Genomic DNA, 20,501 nt, shown 5'->3' on the forward strand with positions numbered 1-20,501 from the left:
TTAATATTGGGCGGCCGTTATGCAACCAAATTACTTGAACTGGTAAATCGCCTCCGGACACAAAACACTGTATGGATGCAGGGTCACCATTGTTCAAATTCTTTTCGAATTCGAAATGCGCTATCTTCGGTAAAACTGTAGAGCAATACCATTAAATATTATTTTAAGTTAAATAAAAAAAATAAACAAAACTTATAGCCTCTCCATACCGGATGAAGGCTCAGGACTGGTTTGTTTAATAGGTTTTATTGGACCAGGAGTTCAAAAATAATAAACATGCTACAAAAATAAAATACATGAACGTTTAAATTAAATGTTGACAATAACAAACCATTAACCCTCAATTCAGCAGAATAAACTGCAATTCCTGCGCTATTTTCAGCAATACATTTATAAATGCCAGCATGTGTTGCACTGACACTTTCAAAATTCAACAAAGAAATTCGTTTTCCTACACTAGTAACGGTTAAACCAGGAATTTGAGGTAATTCGTGTTCATCGAAAAGCCATTGAATATTTAGAGGCAAATCTCCGGTTGTCACAAAGCATTGAGCAGAAGCTGGTTCTCCATAATTTAAAGGAACGTCGCCAAAAGTAAATGGCGTGATCTTTGGCGAAACTTCATGCAAAAGATAAATTGGCAACTTAATTATAACTATAAAGCAAATTATGATAACTTATAATATCGAGGTGTATTGATTATTTTTATGAAAATCCCTTTCTTTCAACGTCAATGGATATTTACTGTTGGAAAATTGTGATGGACATTGGACATCGGTTGTAGATTTCAATATAAAGCATGCACAAAAAATAGGATAGACCAATCATTTTTGACAAACCATTAACTCTCAATTCGGTAGAATACTCTACCATTCCTGCATTATTTCTAGCTATACATTTATACGTTCCTGCATGAGTTGCAGTAACACTATCTATATTTAGCAACAGTGTACGTTTTCCTGCATTTATTATAGTTAATCCAGAAATTTGTGGCATGTCATGATCTTCAAAGAGCCAAGTTATGTTCAATGGTAAATCTCCTGTAGCTACAAAGCATTGAACTGATGCAGGTTCACCGTAATTCAGCGGGTCGTCACCAAAGGAAAAGGGACTGATTTTTGGAGAAACTTGATAAAGAGATAAATATAATCAATTATAGAAGCATAGACTGACACAATGATTTGATTGAACAAAATAAAATAATACCAAAAAGTAGTTTTGTTAAATAATAGAGCCACATTGTGTGTTACAATTTCAATCTATCGTAAACTACCTAACCGTTAACCAAAAATCTAGCAATTGACACTGTTCGGCTATTCTGAATATCCAGCTGAATTTTGGACGCGTTTGCTAAAGTTCTGTATGTTACACATTTACGCTGTTTTTATATGCAAGTAATTATATCATATTCCTACATTGATAAGATGAAGAGTTAAATTTTTTCTTTGTTCAAATACTAGCTACATCAACATCATAGATCAAGAAAGATCTCGAATTGATGTTTCGCAATACGTGGATGCTACTTCATTCAAGTTTATTTCAGCAGTGTCTGTTTTGGTAATATATGAGTTATTTTGCATATAGCATTGTACCCCAAATATTCTATTAATGATTTGTATTATTTGAAGGAGAGGTAGAAAAATCAAATTCATAAAACATAACAAAACTAAAAATAAATTAATTCATCAGAGTAAACAAACCATTTACGATCAAGGTAGCACTGTGTTGTGCAATTCCTGCGCTGTTTAGCGCATTGCATGTATAGTTTCCAGTATGGTTTTCAGAAGCATTGTCAATATTCAAGATATGTGTACGTTTACCTAAGTTTGCGAATGTTATACCAATATCCACATCAATTGGATAACCATCTTTAAACCATGTTACATTTATTGGCAAGTCGCCTCCAAGAATTACACATCCAACAGAAGAAGGTTCACCAAAATTCAGTGGCTCTTCACCAAAGTCGAATGGAGCTATTTTAGGCGGCACTAGTGATTTAAAGATATATACTTACATAAAAATATTTGTTTGAGATAATTGCATAATTGGGTATGAAAGGATAAGATAGGAAGTTCTACAAAAATAAAATTTACCATCTACAGATCTCCTTAAAGCTAAATTAAACAAACCATTAACAATTAATTCTGCAGTATGCTGAGCAATTCCTGCCTTATTTAAAGCACTACAAGTATAGTTTCCTGCATGATTTTGTGAAACACTGTCTATATTAAGAATATGAGTACGTTTTCCCATGCTCCCTACTGTTATTCCAATATCCAGATCAATAGGATAACCATTTAATAACCAAGTTATATTCATCGGTAAATCTCCACCAAGAATTGTACAAACGGCTGAAGTTGGTTCGCCATAATTTAGAGGTCCATCACCAAAGTCAAAAGGCCCAATTTTTGGAGGAGCTATAAATATTTTTATAATAAACGTTTGAGATGTTTGATGCAAATATAGTTTATTAAGATATATTGAGAATCCATAAACTTCAACGTTTTTCAACTCGTAAAGTTTCGGACTGCTTTGAATCAGACAATCATGAATGAATAAGATTTCCTTAGTGTGTGATTAACAATTGTTACTGGCGCAACCAAGAATACTTGTTTAAGAACTTGTTAAGAACATCGTACATAGAATCTATCAAATTGATATTTGTTTCCGACGACGATTAGAGTTTGGAGATTATAAAATATAGGGATCGTGGAAATTGGAGTATTTAAATAAAAAAAAAATAAAAAAAACAACTTTATCAATATTCCTAACCATTAACCACGAGGCTTGCTGTATGCTCTGAAGTACCAGCTGAATTTTCTACTCGGCAAGTATAATTGCCAGCATGTTCAGCCCGTACACTCTCAATATTCAGAAAATGAGATCGTTTTCCCATTGCTCCAATGGTTAAATCACTAATTCTGGAGTCAAATGGTTTAATTTCTTGCCCATCTAATAACCAACTGAAAGATAATGGTAAATCTCCAACAGAGGTCACACATTGAACTGATGCAGCTTCACCAACACCCAAAGCGTTCTCCCCAAAGTCAAATGGTGTGATTTTTGGTGCAACTGGCAATTGTATCATAAGATTTCGTTTAGTAATAGAAACTATTATATTATATAATATAATTAGCAATTAAGTGAAATATATCTAGCTACTCTAAGAAAATATCGTATCGCATAACACTGATATTGTTATTATTTCGTCGTTGTCACATTATTATTCAAGGTGTTCAATGATACTATTCAATGTTCACGCAAGGTACAAGAAAAGGAGCTGGAAATATAGGTATAACGCAAAAATATAAATAATTCAAAGATAACTACGCATTTTTTATTGTTTTCATCAAACCATTTATAATTAATTCGGCTGTATGTTCAGCTACACCAGCTATATTTTCAGCAACGCATGTATACTTCCCAGCATGACTTTCTGACGCACTATCGATGTTCAGAATATGGGTACGTTTGCCCATGCTACCCAAAGTTATACCCATATCATCATCAATAGGATATCCATTTAATAACCATGTCACATTCATAGGTAAGTCGCCACTCATTGTGACACAATTAACGGTAATAGCATCGCCAAAATTTGAGGTTTCATGACCAAAATCGAAGGCGGCTATTTTTGGTCGAACTGAAAAACGCGATATCAGATATATTATTGACCTTGTTCCCAATCTTGTTAGGAAGTGGGCAGTATCAGGATTGGCAGTTAAAAGTATGATTTATATAGATCTACTACAACTAAGATTCCATTTACCATCATTCAAATAAACAAACCATTTACTACTAAAGTAGCAGTATGCTCTGCAACGCCGGCGTTATTCTGTGCCTTACACGTATAATTCCCGGCATGATTTTCTGAAGCACTGTCAATACTCAAAACATGTGTCCGTTTACCTAAACTTGCTATAGTTAAGCCTAATTCTTCATCAATAGAATAACCATTCAATAACCAAGTGATATTCATAGGTAAATCTCCACTCATGATAACACAATTCACGGATACAGGATCACCAAAGTTTAAACTCTCATCTCCAAAATCGAAAGCGGCTATTTTAGGACGCACTATAACAATTGAGTAGAAATACTCTTGAGTGAAAATTTAATTTAACGTATGAGACATTTTTACTAATCAGAGAAATTACTCCAATTATTGGGCGGACAAGATTGGAAGTTATAGTAACATCTAAATATAATTTTCGAAGTCTAAGGATATTGGAATAATTGGTGTGAATAAGAAAATAAAACTATATGCAGTTAAATACAAGTGATAACAGTCTACTGAATAAATAAACAAACCATTAACAATCAATATCGTAGTATGCTGAGCTATGCCTGCATAATTTTGTGCAAAACAAGTATAATTTCCTGCATGGTTTTCCGAAGCACTATCGATATTCAAAATGTGTGTTCGTTTTCCCATACTTCCTAATGTGATTCCCAAATCTGATTCTATAGGATATCCATTTAACAACCATGTAACATTTATTGGCAAATCGCCCCCCAGAATAATACAAGTCACAGACGTTGGTTCGCCGAAATTTAACGGTTCGTCCCCGAAAAGGAATGGAGCTATTTTTGGTGGAGCTAGGAGGGCAGGTAAATATAATTAGCAAAAGTAAAACTGAACTTATGACCATATACTACTAATTTTAATTAAACTCAAAACAGTCTCCAAAACAAACCATTAATAACTAACAAAGTGGTATGCTGGGCTGTTCCAGCATCATTTTCAGCTTTGCAAGTATAGTTTCCAGCATGAATATCAGAAGCGCTTTCAATATTGAGAATATGAGTGCGTTTACCCATACTACCCAATGAAATACCCATATCAGACTCAATAGGATACCCATTCAATAACCAAGTTACATTGATAGGTAAATCGCCGCTCATAACAAAACAGTTCACCGAGACAGGATCACCGTAATTTAAAGTTTCTTCGCCGAAATCAAACGCAGCTATCTTTGGAGGCACTAATTTGAAAATTATCTTATTATATTTTGGAAATATGGATGTTTATTGGAAAGATTGTTAAATAATTAAAATAATTCTTAATAGCCAATATCCGATTACATAACTATTAAAACAAACCATTAACTATTAAATTAGTTGAATGTGTAGCCACTCCTGCTAAATTTACAGCAACACAGCTGTAGTTTCCAGCATGTTCAGCATTCACACTATCAATATTTAAAAAGTGCGTGTGTTTTCCTACTTTGCTTAAACTTATACCATCATCGGAATGAATTGGTTGACCATTCAATACCCAAGTTACATTTATAGGCATATCACCTCCTGATATAACGCAAGTGACAGTAGTTGGTTCGCCATAATTTAGTGGTTGGTCACCGAAACTAAATGGAGATATTTTTGGCGGCACTATAAATTCAAAGGTTATCGTCAATATCTATGAATTTAAAAATTAAGGCAAGATCATTATTCAGGATCGAGAAAGTAACAACATTTATGTTACGATTGCTTCGTAAAAAGTAATTGTCACGCATCCAAAATAAATTGAAAAGGAGAGGAATAGACTGTTTGTGGTGATAAAAACCTGGAATAAGGTAACATAAAACAATGTTAATTTTTATATCGACAAACCATTAACTGCTAAATTAGCTGTTTGCGCTGCTGTTCCGGCTTTGTTAGAAGCTACACAACTATAATTTCCAGAATGTTCAGCATTAACACTATCAATATTGAGAATGTGCGTATGCTTTCCCACTTTACTAAGACTAATATCATCATCAGGATAAATACGCTGATCATTTAATAACCAAGTCACATTTATGGGCATATCACCTCCTGTGAGTACGCAAGTTACCGTAGTTGGTTCGCCATAATACAAAGGTTCTTCTCCAAAACTAAATGGTGCAATTTTTGGTGGAACTAAAAATTTAGTATAATAAAAAATTATATATCTGAAAGACACAATGCCTTGCTACAATTTAAAATATAATACGTTACTATTCTGATAAATATTTAGCAAACCAGTATTGCTGAAGTCCTACTGAAATTAAACCGTAACCGTGTATGAATATCTACTTTTAGGAAAGGATTTTTACGGAATTTATTTAAGGGAAGGTAAAAATTAGTACATTAAATTAATGATTAAATCCAAGTCTTTTAAACTCAACAAACCGTTAACTACTAAATTTGCTGTTTGCGTGGCTGATCCTGCTGCATTAGTTGCAACGCAACTGTAATTTCCAGCATTTTCAGCACTAACACTATCTATATTCAATATATATGTATGTTTTCCAACTTTGCTAACACTAATATCATCATCGTAATGAATTGCTTGATCATTTAGTAACCAGGTTACATTGATCGGCATGTCACCACTTAATATCAAACAGTTGACAGTAATCGGTTCGCCGTAATTTAAGGCTTCTTCACCAAAACTAAAGGCAGCTATTTTTGGCGGCACTAAAATTATTCAATGCAATAAAATTAGATAAGGTAAATCAATATTGATATAGGGTCTTCAAAGGATAGAATTAAGGAATGCTGTCAAAATAAAAAAAATCGATTAACAATAATAATGCTCGTTGAAACAAACCATTAACAAGCAAACGTGATGTGTGAGTAGCTTGCCCGGCATTATTTGTGGCTTGGCATTCATAATCTCCTATGTGTTCTTCAGAAACAGCATCAATAGTTAAAACACTTATTTTTTTGCCAATATTAGAAGTCGAAATATCCGTAAGAGTTGAAGAAAAATCTTTTCCGTTCAAAGTCCAGCTTATACTTACTGGTAAATCTCCCATTGAAACTAAACATTGCACCGAGGCTGTTTCTCCATAACTCAATGGATCTTCGCCGAATTCGAATGGACTAATTTTTGGGGGTACTAATAGAGGAAATAATTTAATAATTCTTTAGATCATAAAATTTACTCATGAAAACGCTTATTATGGAAAGGTATTTCGAAATAGGAGTTTGAACTTAAAATAAATAGTCAAATTAAAATAAGATAAAAAAAAATACATCAAATTATTTATTAACCGTTGACTTGCAACTCTGCACTATATTTCACAATTCCAGCCTCGTTGCTGGCTTCGCAAGTATAAGACCCTCTATGTCTGCCCTGGACAGATTCAATACTTAATGTACTTATTCTTTGGCTAGTTCTACTAATGAGCAAACCATCATTACTGGATATTCGTTCACCATTAAAATACCATTGAATATCAATCGGTAAATCTCCCTTATTTACAGTACACGTAGCAGATACCATATCAAAAATATTAATCTTGTCTTCGCCAAAGTCAAAATGCACTATTTGAGGTGTCACTAGTAAAAAAGTAGAACAAAAATGTTAAGTCTATGGCAGTTATGCATCTAAATGAATGTATCTGCAAGATACATCTTAGTGATATATCTCCCATTAAACTAAACTAAATGGGCCTTTACAGAATTCGAATGGACTAAATTTTGGGGGTACTGACAAAGGAAAAAATTTAATAAATCATTAGATCATAAAATTTACTCATAGAGCCGCTTATTATGGAAAGGTAGTTTATTTCGAAATAGGACTTGAAACTTAAAATAATTATTTAAATTAAAAAAAAATTGAAAAAATAACAAAATACAATTATTGACCATTAACTTGCAACTCTGCACTATATTTTGCCATTCCAGCCATGTTGCTGGCCTCGCAAGTATAAGACCCTCTATGTCTGCCCTGGACAGATTCAATGCTTAAAGTACTTATTCTTTGGCTAGTTCTACTAATTAGCAAACCATCATTACTGGTTATTCGTTCGCCATTAAAATACCATTGAATATCAATTGGTAAATCTCCTTTATTTACAGTACACATAGCAGATACCATGTCAAAAATATTAATCTTATCTTCGCCAAAGTCAAAATGCACTATTTGTGGTATCACTAGTAAAAAACAAGAAAGGAAATGTTAAATTTATGGTAGTCATACAGCTCACTGAATGTATTATAAAATAAGAAATAGTTTGGCTTTTGGAGTGATATATCTATAGTTGAAGGGACGAAGGCTATATCTTGGAAGTAAAATTAAATCACTTTAGAAAAATATGATCAACTAATTCTAATTCAGTTCACCGTTAACAGACAATTCAGCAGAATGTCTATAAGTTCCAGCGTCATTGGTCGCAAGGCAAGTATAGTTGCCTCTATGTTCGTCCTGAACACTTTCAATACTCAAAGTAGTTATTCTATGACCAGTTCTACTAATTGATAATCCTTCATTTGAAACTAGTTTTTCCCCATTAAATATCCATTGTAGGTCAATTGGCAAATCACCTTTATTTGCGGTACAGCTAACCGACACCATATCGAATACATTGATAATTTCTTCGCCAAAGTTGAATGCCATTATTTGTGGAGCAACTAATAATTGTAATTTAGAAAATGAGAACCGCAAATATGAGCAATACTTGAACTATCTCTAATATATATTAATATTTAATTCCTTATCTATGATTTATTTCAATGGACATACAAAATTCAAATGTAAAGGGAGGAATATACAACTTAGGTTAAAACTTAAAAAATATAAATTACCGGTAAAAATCTATGATTTGATCACAAATTAACTTTAGTTATTGAAAGGGTTTTGTAAATTTATATCAAATTCGCAAACTAAAATAAAAAATGCGTCTTTATAAAATACTTCTATCGTGTGTTACTTTTATGTATATTAAATATTTATGATACATTGTATCCAATAAACTCTAATAAATATTACCCCCTAAAATTTAAATATTGAATTGATTTTCATACTAAATATCAAATAATTTTAAAGCGTTTGATAAAGAGTTTCCAAAAAAGTAATGACAAAGCAGTAAAATTTTAAGCTCTTCAGCAACGAATTTATTTCTTTTGTGGGAGTAGTAATGGATAATAAAAATATAAACTCCCATCATATAAAAACTACTCCCACACTTTATATCAATTTGAATCATACTTTATCCTCTTTATAGCATCTCTAAATATTTGGTGTTAATGATGGAAATATTAAAAATAAAATAATATAGGTACTAAAAAGAAAATTTGTGTCAAAGGTAAAATCTACAACAACCAACTAAATCGAAATCAATTTATATCAGTCTCTCAATATTTATCTCTCCGAACCATTAACTATCAAATCTGCACTATGTTTAGCAACCCCTGCACTATTAGAAGCGATGCAAGTATATTTTCCATTATGTCTTCCCAAAACAGATTCAATACTGAGAGTACTGATTCTTTGACTAGTTCTGCTAATTAAAACTCCATCATTTGTAGTAATTAATTCTCCATTAAAAAGCCACCGAAGTTCTATTGGTAAATCTCCCTTGTTTGCGGTACACGTGGTCAAAATCATATCAAGAATGTTAATTTTTTCATCGCCAAAGTCGAACGGTATTATTTGCGGGGGTACTAAATAATTAAAGATAATCAAAATTAATAAAACTTTATTTGAATTATTTATTTAAAAAGTTTCAATAATTTCAAAGCTAAAATTTTCGATACGTTAGTACAAGCATTTAGTAGTATTACTTGTTTGCCTAATACTTGTTTTATATTTATGATAAAAAAGTATATTTGCATGTGAACTAATCGCTGAAGTCTTTTAAAGTTGCAATAAATGCCACGATGAAATACTTTCCTAAACATTTTAAGGCAAATTCAAAAAATCAATGAAAGATTCCATGTCGAAAACGACTGTCTATCTTGAAAAGCTAAAAGGCTCTCTGAAATCGATTTTTGGCAAATCTTATAAAGAAAAATTTTAAGAAAACATGATTCTGAATACAACGTCAGAATGTTAATATTCGCTTTAAAATAGATTTAACTAGATGGCAATAATTATAAGAACAGATAATAATATTCTAAAGTAAACCGGTATTTATGGGTTATCTATCAATTATAATAATGTCTAAATCTTGAAGATTAGAACGCCTCACATACTGAAAAATTTAATTACTATGAGGTCCTCGCTGCTATAAAATTTATATCATAAAATTTGGAAGGAATGAAATCAAATATGAATATACAGAAACGATATTCATTATAAAATTCCAACCATTAACAGATAATTCTGCTTGAAATTTGGCGATTCCAACTGGATTGGTCGCCACACACGAATAATTTCCCCTATGTCTGCCCCTGACTGATTCTATACTCAATGAACTATTTTGAGAAAAGTGTATTAAAATTCAGGTAAGAAACTTATTCTTGCTATATTTGTTGTAGATACACAGAAATTGCATTAAGATCATTAAGAAACAGAAATATGTCTGATGCTCAAATAACTCTACTATTTCATCTATTGTTACAGATATCTTTTATTGCAAAAAAATGAAAATACCATTACTAAATACATTAACAAGTTTAAAGAAATATGGCTTGTATTGGTATGTGGACTATATTAAACTATCTAACAGTATCTTTTGACACATTTCGGGTCTTGATCTTCAAATGCTGATAAAATTAATTAATAAGGTTAGGGTAAAGATTATGCAAAATGTGATATGAAGGATTGTTACATAATGATATCATGATAAAATAATAGTTCCTTGCATACAAGGGAACTCAGTCTTAGAACAACGCCCAATAACTTTGCCAATAAATTGATAATACGCCATCATAATGCTGTATAATAATTTTGACTCTTATCCGGTCCAAAAGTTCCCTAGCATGCTACAACAGCACACAGAAAATAAGTTATCCCAATTATTTGCTCAAATACGACTTTTCTGTGTACTACAATCTTTGACAAATATTTTTTCAAAATCCCATTACCTAAGTCTTTGATTCATCCGGCCTATAAGAATCCCATCATTTGAGGAAATTTTCTCATCATTAAATAACCATTGTATCTCTATGGGCAAGTCGCCTTTATGAACCGTGCACGTGGCCGAAACCATGTCAAATATGTTTGTGACATCAGAACCAAAATCAAATGGTACAATTTGTGGGGCTACTATAAAAATCAGAATGATTAAATAGTATATGCCGTCAAGTAAAAGATATTTTAATATCAATTAATAGATTCGGAATAACTTTCACTAGTCAATATGTTTTCTTAAATCTGTGTGGTTCAGAAAACTATTCTTAAAATCAAATAAAATACATAGTAGAAGCCGATCGAAATTTTTCAGTTCAAACTGCTCTTGCTTTAGACATGTATATCCTAGCAAAAACTACAAATAAATACAAGCAGTCAATAATAACTTACCTCCATTACATTTATCTGCTGCCACCTAAATACATCATCTATTTACATAAAATAAAATACATAAAAACAATCGAATCGCCTGAAAAAATCCTGTAAACAAAATGATATCAGAGTTGCCAAAAAATTGGGTAATGCATACTGAAATGCATTCAATACCAATGTAGGTTTTTGCAACTCTTATATATGTATAATCAAAATGACTTAATAAAATACTCTATAAAAATAAAATTACTCAAGAGTGCGCAACTTTGAAATTCAAATTTAAAATGAAGAATAAATAATATTTCAAAAGTATTAAAACCGTTCTACTTTTAATCTGATATAACTATATCAATCAATAATTTACTCAATCAGGCGAGATAAATTTTATTCAATAAACTAAAATTTTGAAAGAGTATTTTATTAAGTATCCACAAAAATATGTTCGATTGTATACAGCACAGATAATATAAAACATAAAATAAATTTAAATATTTTCTGTAAACCTTGATCATGATTTATGCCATTACTCATAAAATTGTAAAAGAAAAAAATAATTATGAAACCGATTCTGCCGCACAACAGACCAATGTTATGGCAAGGCCATGTTACCGTCCAACTTGGATACATTATGCTACTCAATCATACTGAATACTGTCAAAATGTCATGTATTTGCTGTGCATTCGCGCGTTTAACACATAAACTGCAACGTCACTTGTATGTTATGAAGCTGGGTCAGAAAGATCATGTCATCTAAAACCGTTTTTTTGACATTTGTGCGGTTTCTGGGTTAGGTTTTCTATATGACAACCTGAGAAATATGCCTGATATATTAATATGGGCAGTTCTTCATAACATGACCTTGCCATAACATCTTTCTGTTATGCGGCAGAATTGGTCCCTATATCATCATTAATATAATTTAAGTGAAAAATTAATAATAAATAATTTATAGATCCTTACACGCCTTCTATACGATAATAATATATACTTTATTATTAGTACTTTAGATAGAAAAAGTTAAACTATATTACTAATAGTATGATTCCTAAAAAAATGTTTTAATATTGTGAATATAAAATTGTTGCTTTTTTATTTTGTTTTAAAAAATTGCTGTATATCACCGAATTAATCAGAATATTTAGAGTTTGAACTTACCCATAACTTGAACATCCAAAGTTCCTCTGGCTGTGTATCCTTGGGCATTCCTTGCAACACATGTGTAGACTGCCTGATCAGAATTCCTTTCCACATTTTCGATTATTAATGTTCCATTGGCAAATACCTTCTGTTTTCTGTTAATAGGGAGCTGTCTTCCATCTGAAAATAAATCAATTTTAAGAATAACGTATTTAGTTTTCGTCCTCTCGCAGAAAATAACTGATTAAGAATGCAAGCAAATTAGGATCAAAGAACACGTGGTTCTGATCGCAAGATGTTAATTTGAATCCATTTTTTCGTCGTAAGAAATTTTGAGAATAAACCTTAGAATATAACGTTAACATCCCAATGAATCAGAAGTTAAGTAAATTTCCGCTACTTTGCAAAGCATGGTTTATTAAGTTCGTGTATTCAAAACTATTTGTTGAAATTTTGTCAAACTTAGAAACTTTATTTATCCATTTCATATACTGTACCTCGTTCCCAAAAAACTGATTCAATAGGATATCCAGCCACTGGACAAGTCACTTGCAAAATTTCACCGGCAACAATAGCTTTCTTCTCCATGTCGTGAACATAAGGTGCACCATAAACATTGATTTTGGCTGCATGGGATGCTGATCCAACCTGTTTTAATTAAAATATTAATAATACAGTTTACGATTATTTAAAAAGATTATATTAAAAATATGCATACCTTGCTAGTAGCCACACATTTATAAAGTCCTCCATCATTTGTATGAATTGAAGTAATATTTAAGAAAGATACAACATCGCCGTTGACGGTAACATATTGGCCTATCTGATACCTGTAAAACAATAAAAGTTTAATTAGAATTAATTATAGAATTTATTAATTCAATTTTTTACTAATAAATTTTACCTATCATTGTTTACAATTCTCTTATCATGCAATTCCCATGTAATGTCAGGTGTAGGGTTACCAGTTGCAGCACACTTAAGAAATACTGATGGACCAGGTTGCATAGTTTCTTCAGGAAAAGAATGTCTGATCTGAGGTGGTTCGACTGTAGAAAAATAAATTAATTATAGTACCAATATTTTCATGAATTCATAAACAGTATTGCAATAATACTTACATCTTCCTCCAAGTTTAAGCTCAGCACTGCCTTGCGCACTTTCTTGTTCGTTACGAATGAAACATTGGTACATGCCTTTATCTTCTTTTTTCACCGAATCGATTCTTGAAAATAAAAATAATAAATTTAATGCAAAATCATAAACTATTGATTTTATTTATTATGGACTTTTCATATTATAAATGCTAACAAAAAATTTCGTGAAAATATATGTCAAAAATTAGATAGAAACAGAATATTTATAGAATTATATTTAGCTATAAATAATAAAGCAGTGAGATTCTTAATGCCATAGTCATTAGTTTTGTTTATTTTATTAAACAGATTATTTTTAATAATAAATTTTGCTAATTAAATTATCAACCATAAACAGATTTTTGAATTGATACTGGATTTATTGAGATTACATTAACCAGTAAAATTAATATTAATTATTAATAATAAAATAATTGAATAACTTTTTGATGTATCTCAATAAGGACTCGCAGAAAAGAGCAAAATAATTCATTCACATTTTTGCAAATAGTCTAAAAAAAATTCCACTTTTTTGCAAATAGTCCTAAGCTTATTACACAATTTAAAAGCTGCTGAAAAGATATCAGTGAAGAAACATGCTAGATAAAAATCTTATTTTGGTTTAATTACAAAAATTTAATAAAGTAAGGAGTAATAGGACGCGTCAAAATTTCAAAACAGTAAATTCTAAGGCATTTTTACCTTAAGGCAAAGGTAAAAAATTAATTTTTATGTAATACTAGCAAACCCGACAAACTTCGTTTTGCCACCAGATGGTTTCGTGAGAAAGATAAAAAAATTTTTTGTTTGTTTTATATTTGAAAAGAAAAATTTGATTTTATTACACGACATTAATGAATTTATTTCAATTACAAAAATCAAGTGTTTTTTTAGTTGAACTTCTCTAAGTAAATGAAAGTGAATCCGCAAATTATTCGTTTCTTCTCTAAGTAAAGTGCTCTTTGGTAAACCAATTTTTTTGTTTTTTGGTCTGACGTTAACAGAAACGAAGCGGATGGTTTCCCAACTCGTGAACAGGCAACGTTTAACTGCCCAATTTGAAATTTATCTCGCAAACTCTAAGCGATTCGCCTTGCGACTTGTTAATTGTTATTGCGAACGCAAGGCACACTGGAAATTGCAATCGTTTGAAGTCAAATGGAATCATTGGTATGTCACCAAATCGCCAGCAATTTTTGATTGAATGGTGAAATTCAGTGCGTGTACATCATTATTCTTTGCGGCAAGAATTGCTCGTTGACTTAACCAAGCGTAATTCTGATTATTCTCACTAATGTCATTACTCGAATTTTTAATTACGGTGCGTGAAGTTCCAGCAAATCAAGGCACGATGCCACTAATTTTGTTAGCTATAAACCTTGCGGAGCCGAGACCTTTCTAACAAATGCAAAATTGCCGAAATCGGTTCGTGCGTTCTAGAGTTATATCGTCAGGAAGGAAAACCCGACTTATTTTTATATATATGTAGATGACAAAAAACGTGATAATCTAATCTAATACTGTAATTCATTTATCAACAAAAATCATTATTTTATTATATTATATAAATTTTGAAAACTACCTAAGTACTGCTTCACTGTGTCCAATAGGTTTTCCATCCTTCATCCAGCTGACGGTTCTCACTGGATTTCCAGTAAAATGGCAAGTAAACACGGCTGGTCTTCCAAAATCGATTGTTTGACTTCTTGGTTCAACGTGGGCTTTTAGTGGTGCCGTTACTGTTAGAACTGTTTCCACACTTTCGCCTCCAACTGAATTATTGACCACACACAAATATTTTCCACTGTCTTCCACAACTGCTTCCTTGATGATCAATGTTCCAGAAACTTGTTTTACTCTGTCGTCCAAAACTACTGCTTGTTTTCTTGTACTTCCTTCGATGAACTTATACCACCTGTAGAAGAATGGAGAAAAATAGTTACAACTTTATACTTTTTAGTAATCTTCACACACGATTTGACAAAATTTAGATGAGTAATACATTTGAATAGAAAATTTGTCGATATATCAATTTACTTGAAATACACTATGATCAACTGATAGATAGAGTGTATACTATTGAAACTAATCGTGCTTAACTTTGAAGAAGTACTAGCATTTAGTAAATAACACTTTTTTAAGAAATTTGTCAATCGTGTGTGAATTTTAAATATATATAGCCAAATAAAAATGCGGTGAAAATAATTTATAGCGAGATGCACGGAATGATCAATAAAACAGAAAAAGCGCTCACAGCTAGTTATTTTATCCCAAATTTAACATGCATTAAAGATTACCAACTCCTTCAGTTTTGACAGATCGTTTCTAAAAAATAGTGATGACAGTTTTATAAAATTAAAAATTATTTTGAAATCTTTTTGTCAACTTCATGAAGTGTGGGAATCGCAAGATCAAAATTCTAATGCAAATACAGGCTCACAAAAAATAAGCACCGCAACAAAAGCCAACTTATTTTGATACAAATAATTGAGTTACTAACTAAAAGACAACCGAAAAAGACAAACATCGAAAAAGACCGCGATTAAAAAATTTTAGGAATCAATATTTTTACAGGTTATTTAAAACACACTGCACTCAAAGGTAATTTTAAATTATATATTTATATATACATTTATTTAAAAAATCCACAAAACGCAATTAAAATTACTTCTAACTCCGTGCATCTTCACCTGGAAAAATAACTGAAAATATATTTAATTAAATTCGGATTTCAATAATAAATGAAAAAATAAATTTTGATTTGATTTGATTAAATCTGATTTTGATTTCAATAATAAATGAAAAAAATAAATTTTGAAAGTTTCCGAAAAGTACGAATTCCTTCATAAAAATATTTTAAGAACTTATATTTTTCACCAATAAATAATATAATAAATATACTTACGTTATACCCAACATTTAAACATATAATATTAAGATACTGAATGAAATGAATACGTAATGTAAACCCTTGATCTATCTGACTATACTACGTATTATAATAGGGATTAATTCTCGATTATCAATTTTGAATATATTTTCGATATGTAGAGAAATCTTACTTAAAATAAGGCACGGGATGACCGACAACTTCACATAATAAATAAACATTGGAATTTTGTTTGATCGTCACAATTTTTCCTCCGTCATACTTTTGACCCGGTACTTTTGGAGCAATGTTACTTGTTGGAGCTACAAATGTTAAATATTTTCCATTTACAAATATGTTAGAATTTAATGATATCGCCACTGCCCGATAGCAAGGTAAATAAGGGTGTCCCAATAATCATAATACACATTTAATTAAGATTTTCTTTTCTAATCACGACTTACTTAAAATATGGCACTGGAAAGCCAATTACTTGGCAAGCTAAAGCAACCGGGGTGCCAAATCGGTTAGACACTTTGTTGAAACCGAATTTGTCATTCAAAGCTTGGGAGCAATATTGCTCGTTGGTTCTGGAAAAGTTTATCCAATTAATTATTCGAGTGTAAATCAAAGGAATTAATTTTCATCGCCACGGCCTGATTTTTGACACAATGCTTCACAACGACAAACTTCAATGAAAAATGTAGTAAATATACCATAAATAAAATAAATGATTGGAGATTAATTTATTAGCACAATTATAAAAATAAATTCAAAAAAATCATAAGTATAATATTCGTAATAATATGTTATTTATCAGATATAACAATAATAAGAGAATAATTCCGCCAAATTTACTTATTTTAGTACTTTCTACGATAGTATATATTTTGATGTAACATGAAACTCAATTTTTCATTGATATATTATTATTTGGTGGTCCTAGTATATTTAATTCAATATCAAAACTTGTTATGAGTTTGATAATTATAATTAATAGGCAATAACAAAAAATAAATTATTACATTTTTAGATTGATCTATTTACAAAAATATTGTAAAAAAATAGTGAATTAGTGAAATTTTTGATTCGGTTGAAGCATTGTCTGCTGAAGACGTAAGACAAGTTTTAGAATTGATTAAAAAAAATTGCTTAATGAGTTAGAATTTAATATAAATTGAACAAGTATAATAGAACATATGTATATTATCCAAAAAGCGGGAAAGAAAAAACTTGTTACTTGAAAACATTTGTACATTTATAATCGAGTACATTATTATGTTAAATAAATGTAATATATATTTATCTGAGCCTCTTTTTCAATTATATGATCATATCGACGATAAAATTCTGAATTTAATATATTCGTTTCCTATAATATAATTGATTAATGCATGAGATTAGAGCGAGTGCAAGACACATGTAAATCAAAAACCTATTCATCGATAGATATTATTCAATAGATGTTAAATGATATTGTGTAAGTAGAATAAAAACGCTTGCTTGAGAATTTCATAACTAATTAATATGAAAATACATAAAATATACTATTTATATTATGTGTACAAAATCATTAATGCGCATAATTAAAATAAAATTTCGCTGATTCTAACACAAATTATTTTACGGAAGATATACTTTGATCTATGTTAAATATTCAATAAAAAGATTGTCTTTTTTCTTAGTAGAATTTTTAAACCGCATGTATAAAATTAGTTTTTACTAAACATTTTTAGACTTACTTAAAGTAAGGTACAGGAAAGCCAACAACTTGGCAAACCAAAGCAACATTTCTCCGACATCATTCCGTATTTTATTAAATCCAATTTTGTCATTTATTGGTTTTGGAGGTAAATTACTCGTGGGTTCTGCAATATTTTCATAAATAATGAAAATTGAAAAAATAACATATATAAATACGTTGTATGTAATGCCAGTGCCTTTCAGTGGAAGGGTTTAAAGTTTACTTGATCATTGATGTTATATCATTTTCTTAACATTGAATGAAATATTGTAACTATAAGTGTAGCTATATTACTAATAATTTTACATTTTACTGTTGGAAGTACAGAGCAAACTAATGCAAAATTATGGTTATCAAACTAAATAACTCACTTGAAGAACGGTACTGGAAATCCTACTACGGGACAAGTTAGAAATACTGATTTTCCAGAATGCGAAAATACGATTTCGCCGCCCTCGTACTTTTTTCCGGGTACTTTGGTTTTATATTGCTAGTGGTTCTAACAAAATTTAAAAAAAAATCATAATTAATTCTAAAGATAATTGCCTTTATGTTGAGCTTAAAGGGCGATCGGCACAAACGAAAGAAAGAAAGAATAGTGCATTTTCATTTTTTTTTTATTTCTTTTACTTTTATTCAAATTTTATTAAAATATCGCTGAAAAACTTACTGAAATCTAGGTACAGGAAATCCGACAACCTGACACAAGACAAACAGTGTTGAACCGAGTTTTCCAGTAAGTATTTTCCACGGAGTTCGTTCGCCTACTAGTTTTGGTGCTAAGTTATTAGTTGGCTCTGAAAATACAGAGCCAAAATTAATAATAACGTCTTTGTAGTTAGAAAAAATCAATTACGAAACAAAGGCTCTTTACATATTTTAATTCGCAACAAGCAACGATAAATTAAAATATGATAAATTAGTTTGTTCAAGAAACTCACTTAAATATTGGAACAGGGTATCCCACGACTTGACACATGATACTAATTAGGCTGTTTTCACGACCAAGGATAATCTTCCAACCAAATTTATCGCCCATCAGTTTAGGTGCGATGTTATTTGTTGGAGCTGTATGATAATTAAAAATATATTGTATATAATTTGTGAACTGGATCAAAAATTTTATCGAAATTATGACCGTCATGCATTACAATTATTACAAGTGGCAAAGCGAATAAGTAATAATAAATCTGGTAAAAGAAAAATAAACCAATGCCTGGATGCATCTTACAACTCAGAACGATATTTTAATATATTTGAGCTTTGCAAGTACTAAAGTGAGTCAACGTCTTAAAACATAGATTTTTACTTTCAAACCGTGTACCCGAAAGTCCTAAAATTCAAAACAAAAATTCATTGCAAATGTGGTCTACCACATGGACTAAAACAAAACTAAATTTTGGATAGCATAAGAAAAACGAATAGCCATTCTAATGATGCTAATTAAAAATTAGTCCACACTACCCGAAAATTTGAAACAAAAAATTGTTTTTACCTTTTCATAGACTAACAAATAATTATTTAACAATATTTGTTATTAATAATATAGTCCACACCGATTGAATAAAATTGCGTTATTTGTTTATCGATATCTTTTACAGTTGCAACAAAAAGTTACTTTCGCATATTTTCAATTATATCTGGGTCAAATAATGTGTTGGGGAGTTGAAAAATGGGGATTTTTTTGAAAAATCATTTTAATTCCAGGGTGGGGCCAATTCTGCATGGAAACACGACCAAACCCAGCATGAAGCTTTTGTATAATACTTGTTGCATATGATGTTGCAAGTTGGCAGTCGAGCTCAGGTCATACTACAAGGCCACATTATTTATCTACTTTATTGTTTGTGAAAAAAATTATATCCTATAATTTATATCCGTAATACTCAGAATCCTGTATAACAAATCCTTTATATAGTATAAATTAAATCTTACTTGAAGAATGGTACTGGATACCCAACGACTTGGCACATTAGATAGACAGGTTGTTCAACACGGCACAATATAAGTTTCCCAAAGATCTTTCGCCAACTATTCTCGGACCGATATTATTTGGGGGTTCTAAGAATATATATAAAGCTTTTATAAATACAGCTTATAAATGCTAGTTAAAGCCACTGCCCTTATGTTCCCTTAGGATGTAATATGGCGTATCAGGAAAATCATAAAATGACTAGAATTTATTTAAACTGGCATATCATGCCAAAACTTTGACCGACTCAGAGATTGATTGTAAAGCTTTAAAAAGTCGGAATAAAATGCAAAACTTAGACCCAAATAGGTTTCCAAAGCAATGTTTGAAATAATGTGTATATAATTGCACTGAATATTTTGAAATTACATAAAACTGGGCAAAGGATGAGCTTGGGCTGGGCAAAATAGTGCCACAGAATTTTCTACCCGAACTTCTAGTACAT

At 30.8% G+C, this 20,501-nt stretch overlaps 1 protein-coding gene across 1 annotated transcript in view; it reads right to left on the minus strand.

The window, feature by feature from the left end:
* LOC113373543 (Down syndrome cell adhesion molecule-like protein Dscam2) overlaps positions 1-20,501 on the minus strand; it is a 273,188-nt gene that overhangs the window by 28,364 nt on the left and 224,323 nt on the right. Inside the window, exons 9-13 of the mRNA XM_026613836.1 lie at positions 13,240-13,384; positions 13,054-13,165; positions 12,833-12,983; positions 12,354-12,515; positions 4,312-4,599 (exon numbers count right to left, since the gene is read on the minus strand). Of these exons, the coding sequence (XP_026469621.1) occupies positions 4,312-4,599; positions 12,354-12,515; positions 12,833-12,983; positions 13,054-13,165; positions 13,240-13,384 (858 nt within the window). The remainder of the gene's footprint in view (positions 1-4,311; positions 4,600-12,353; positions 12,516-12,832; positions 12,984-13,053; positions 13,166-13,239; positions 13,385-20,501) is intronic.

The sequence above is a fragment of the Ctenocephalides felis genome, unplaced genomic scaffold, assembly GCF_003426905.1.
Source record: "Ctenocephalides felis isolate EL2017-DRISC unplaced genomic scaffold, ASM342690v1 CF-g0.4_SCAFFOLD_00845, whole genome shotgun sequence".
Taxonomy (NCBI): Eukaryota; Metazoa; Arthropoda; class Insecta; order Siphonaptera; family Pulicidae; genus Ctenocephalides; species Ctenocephalides felis.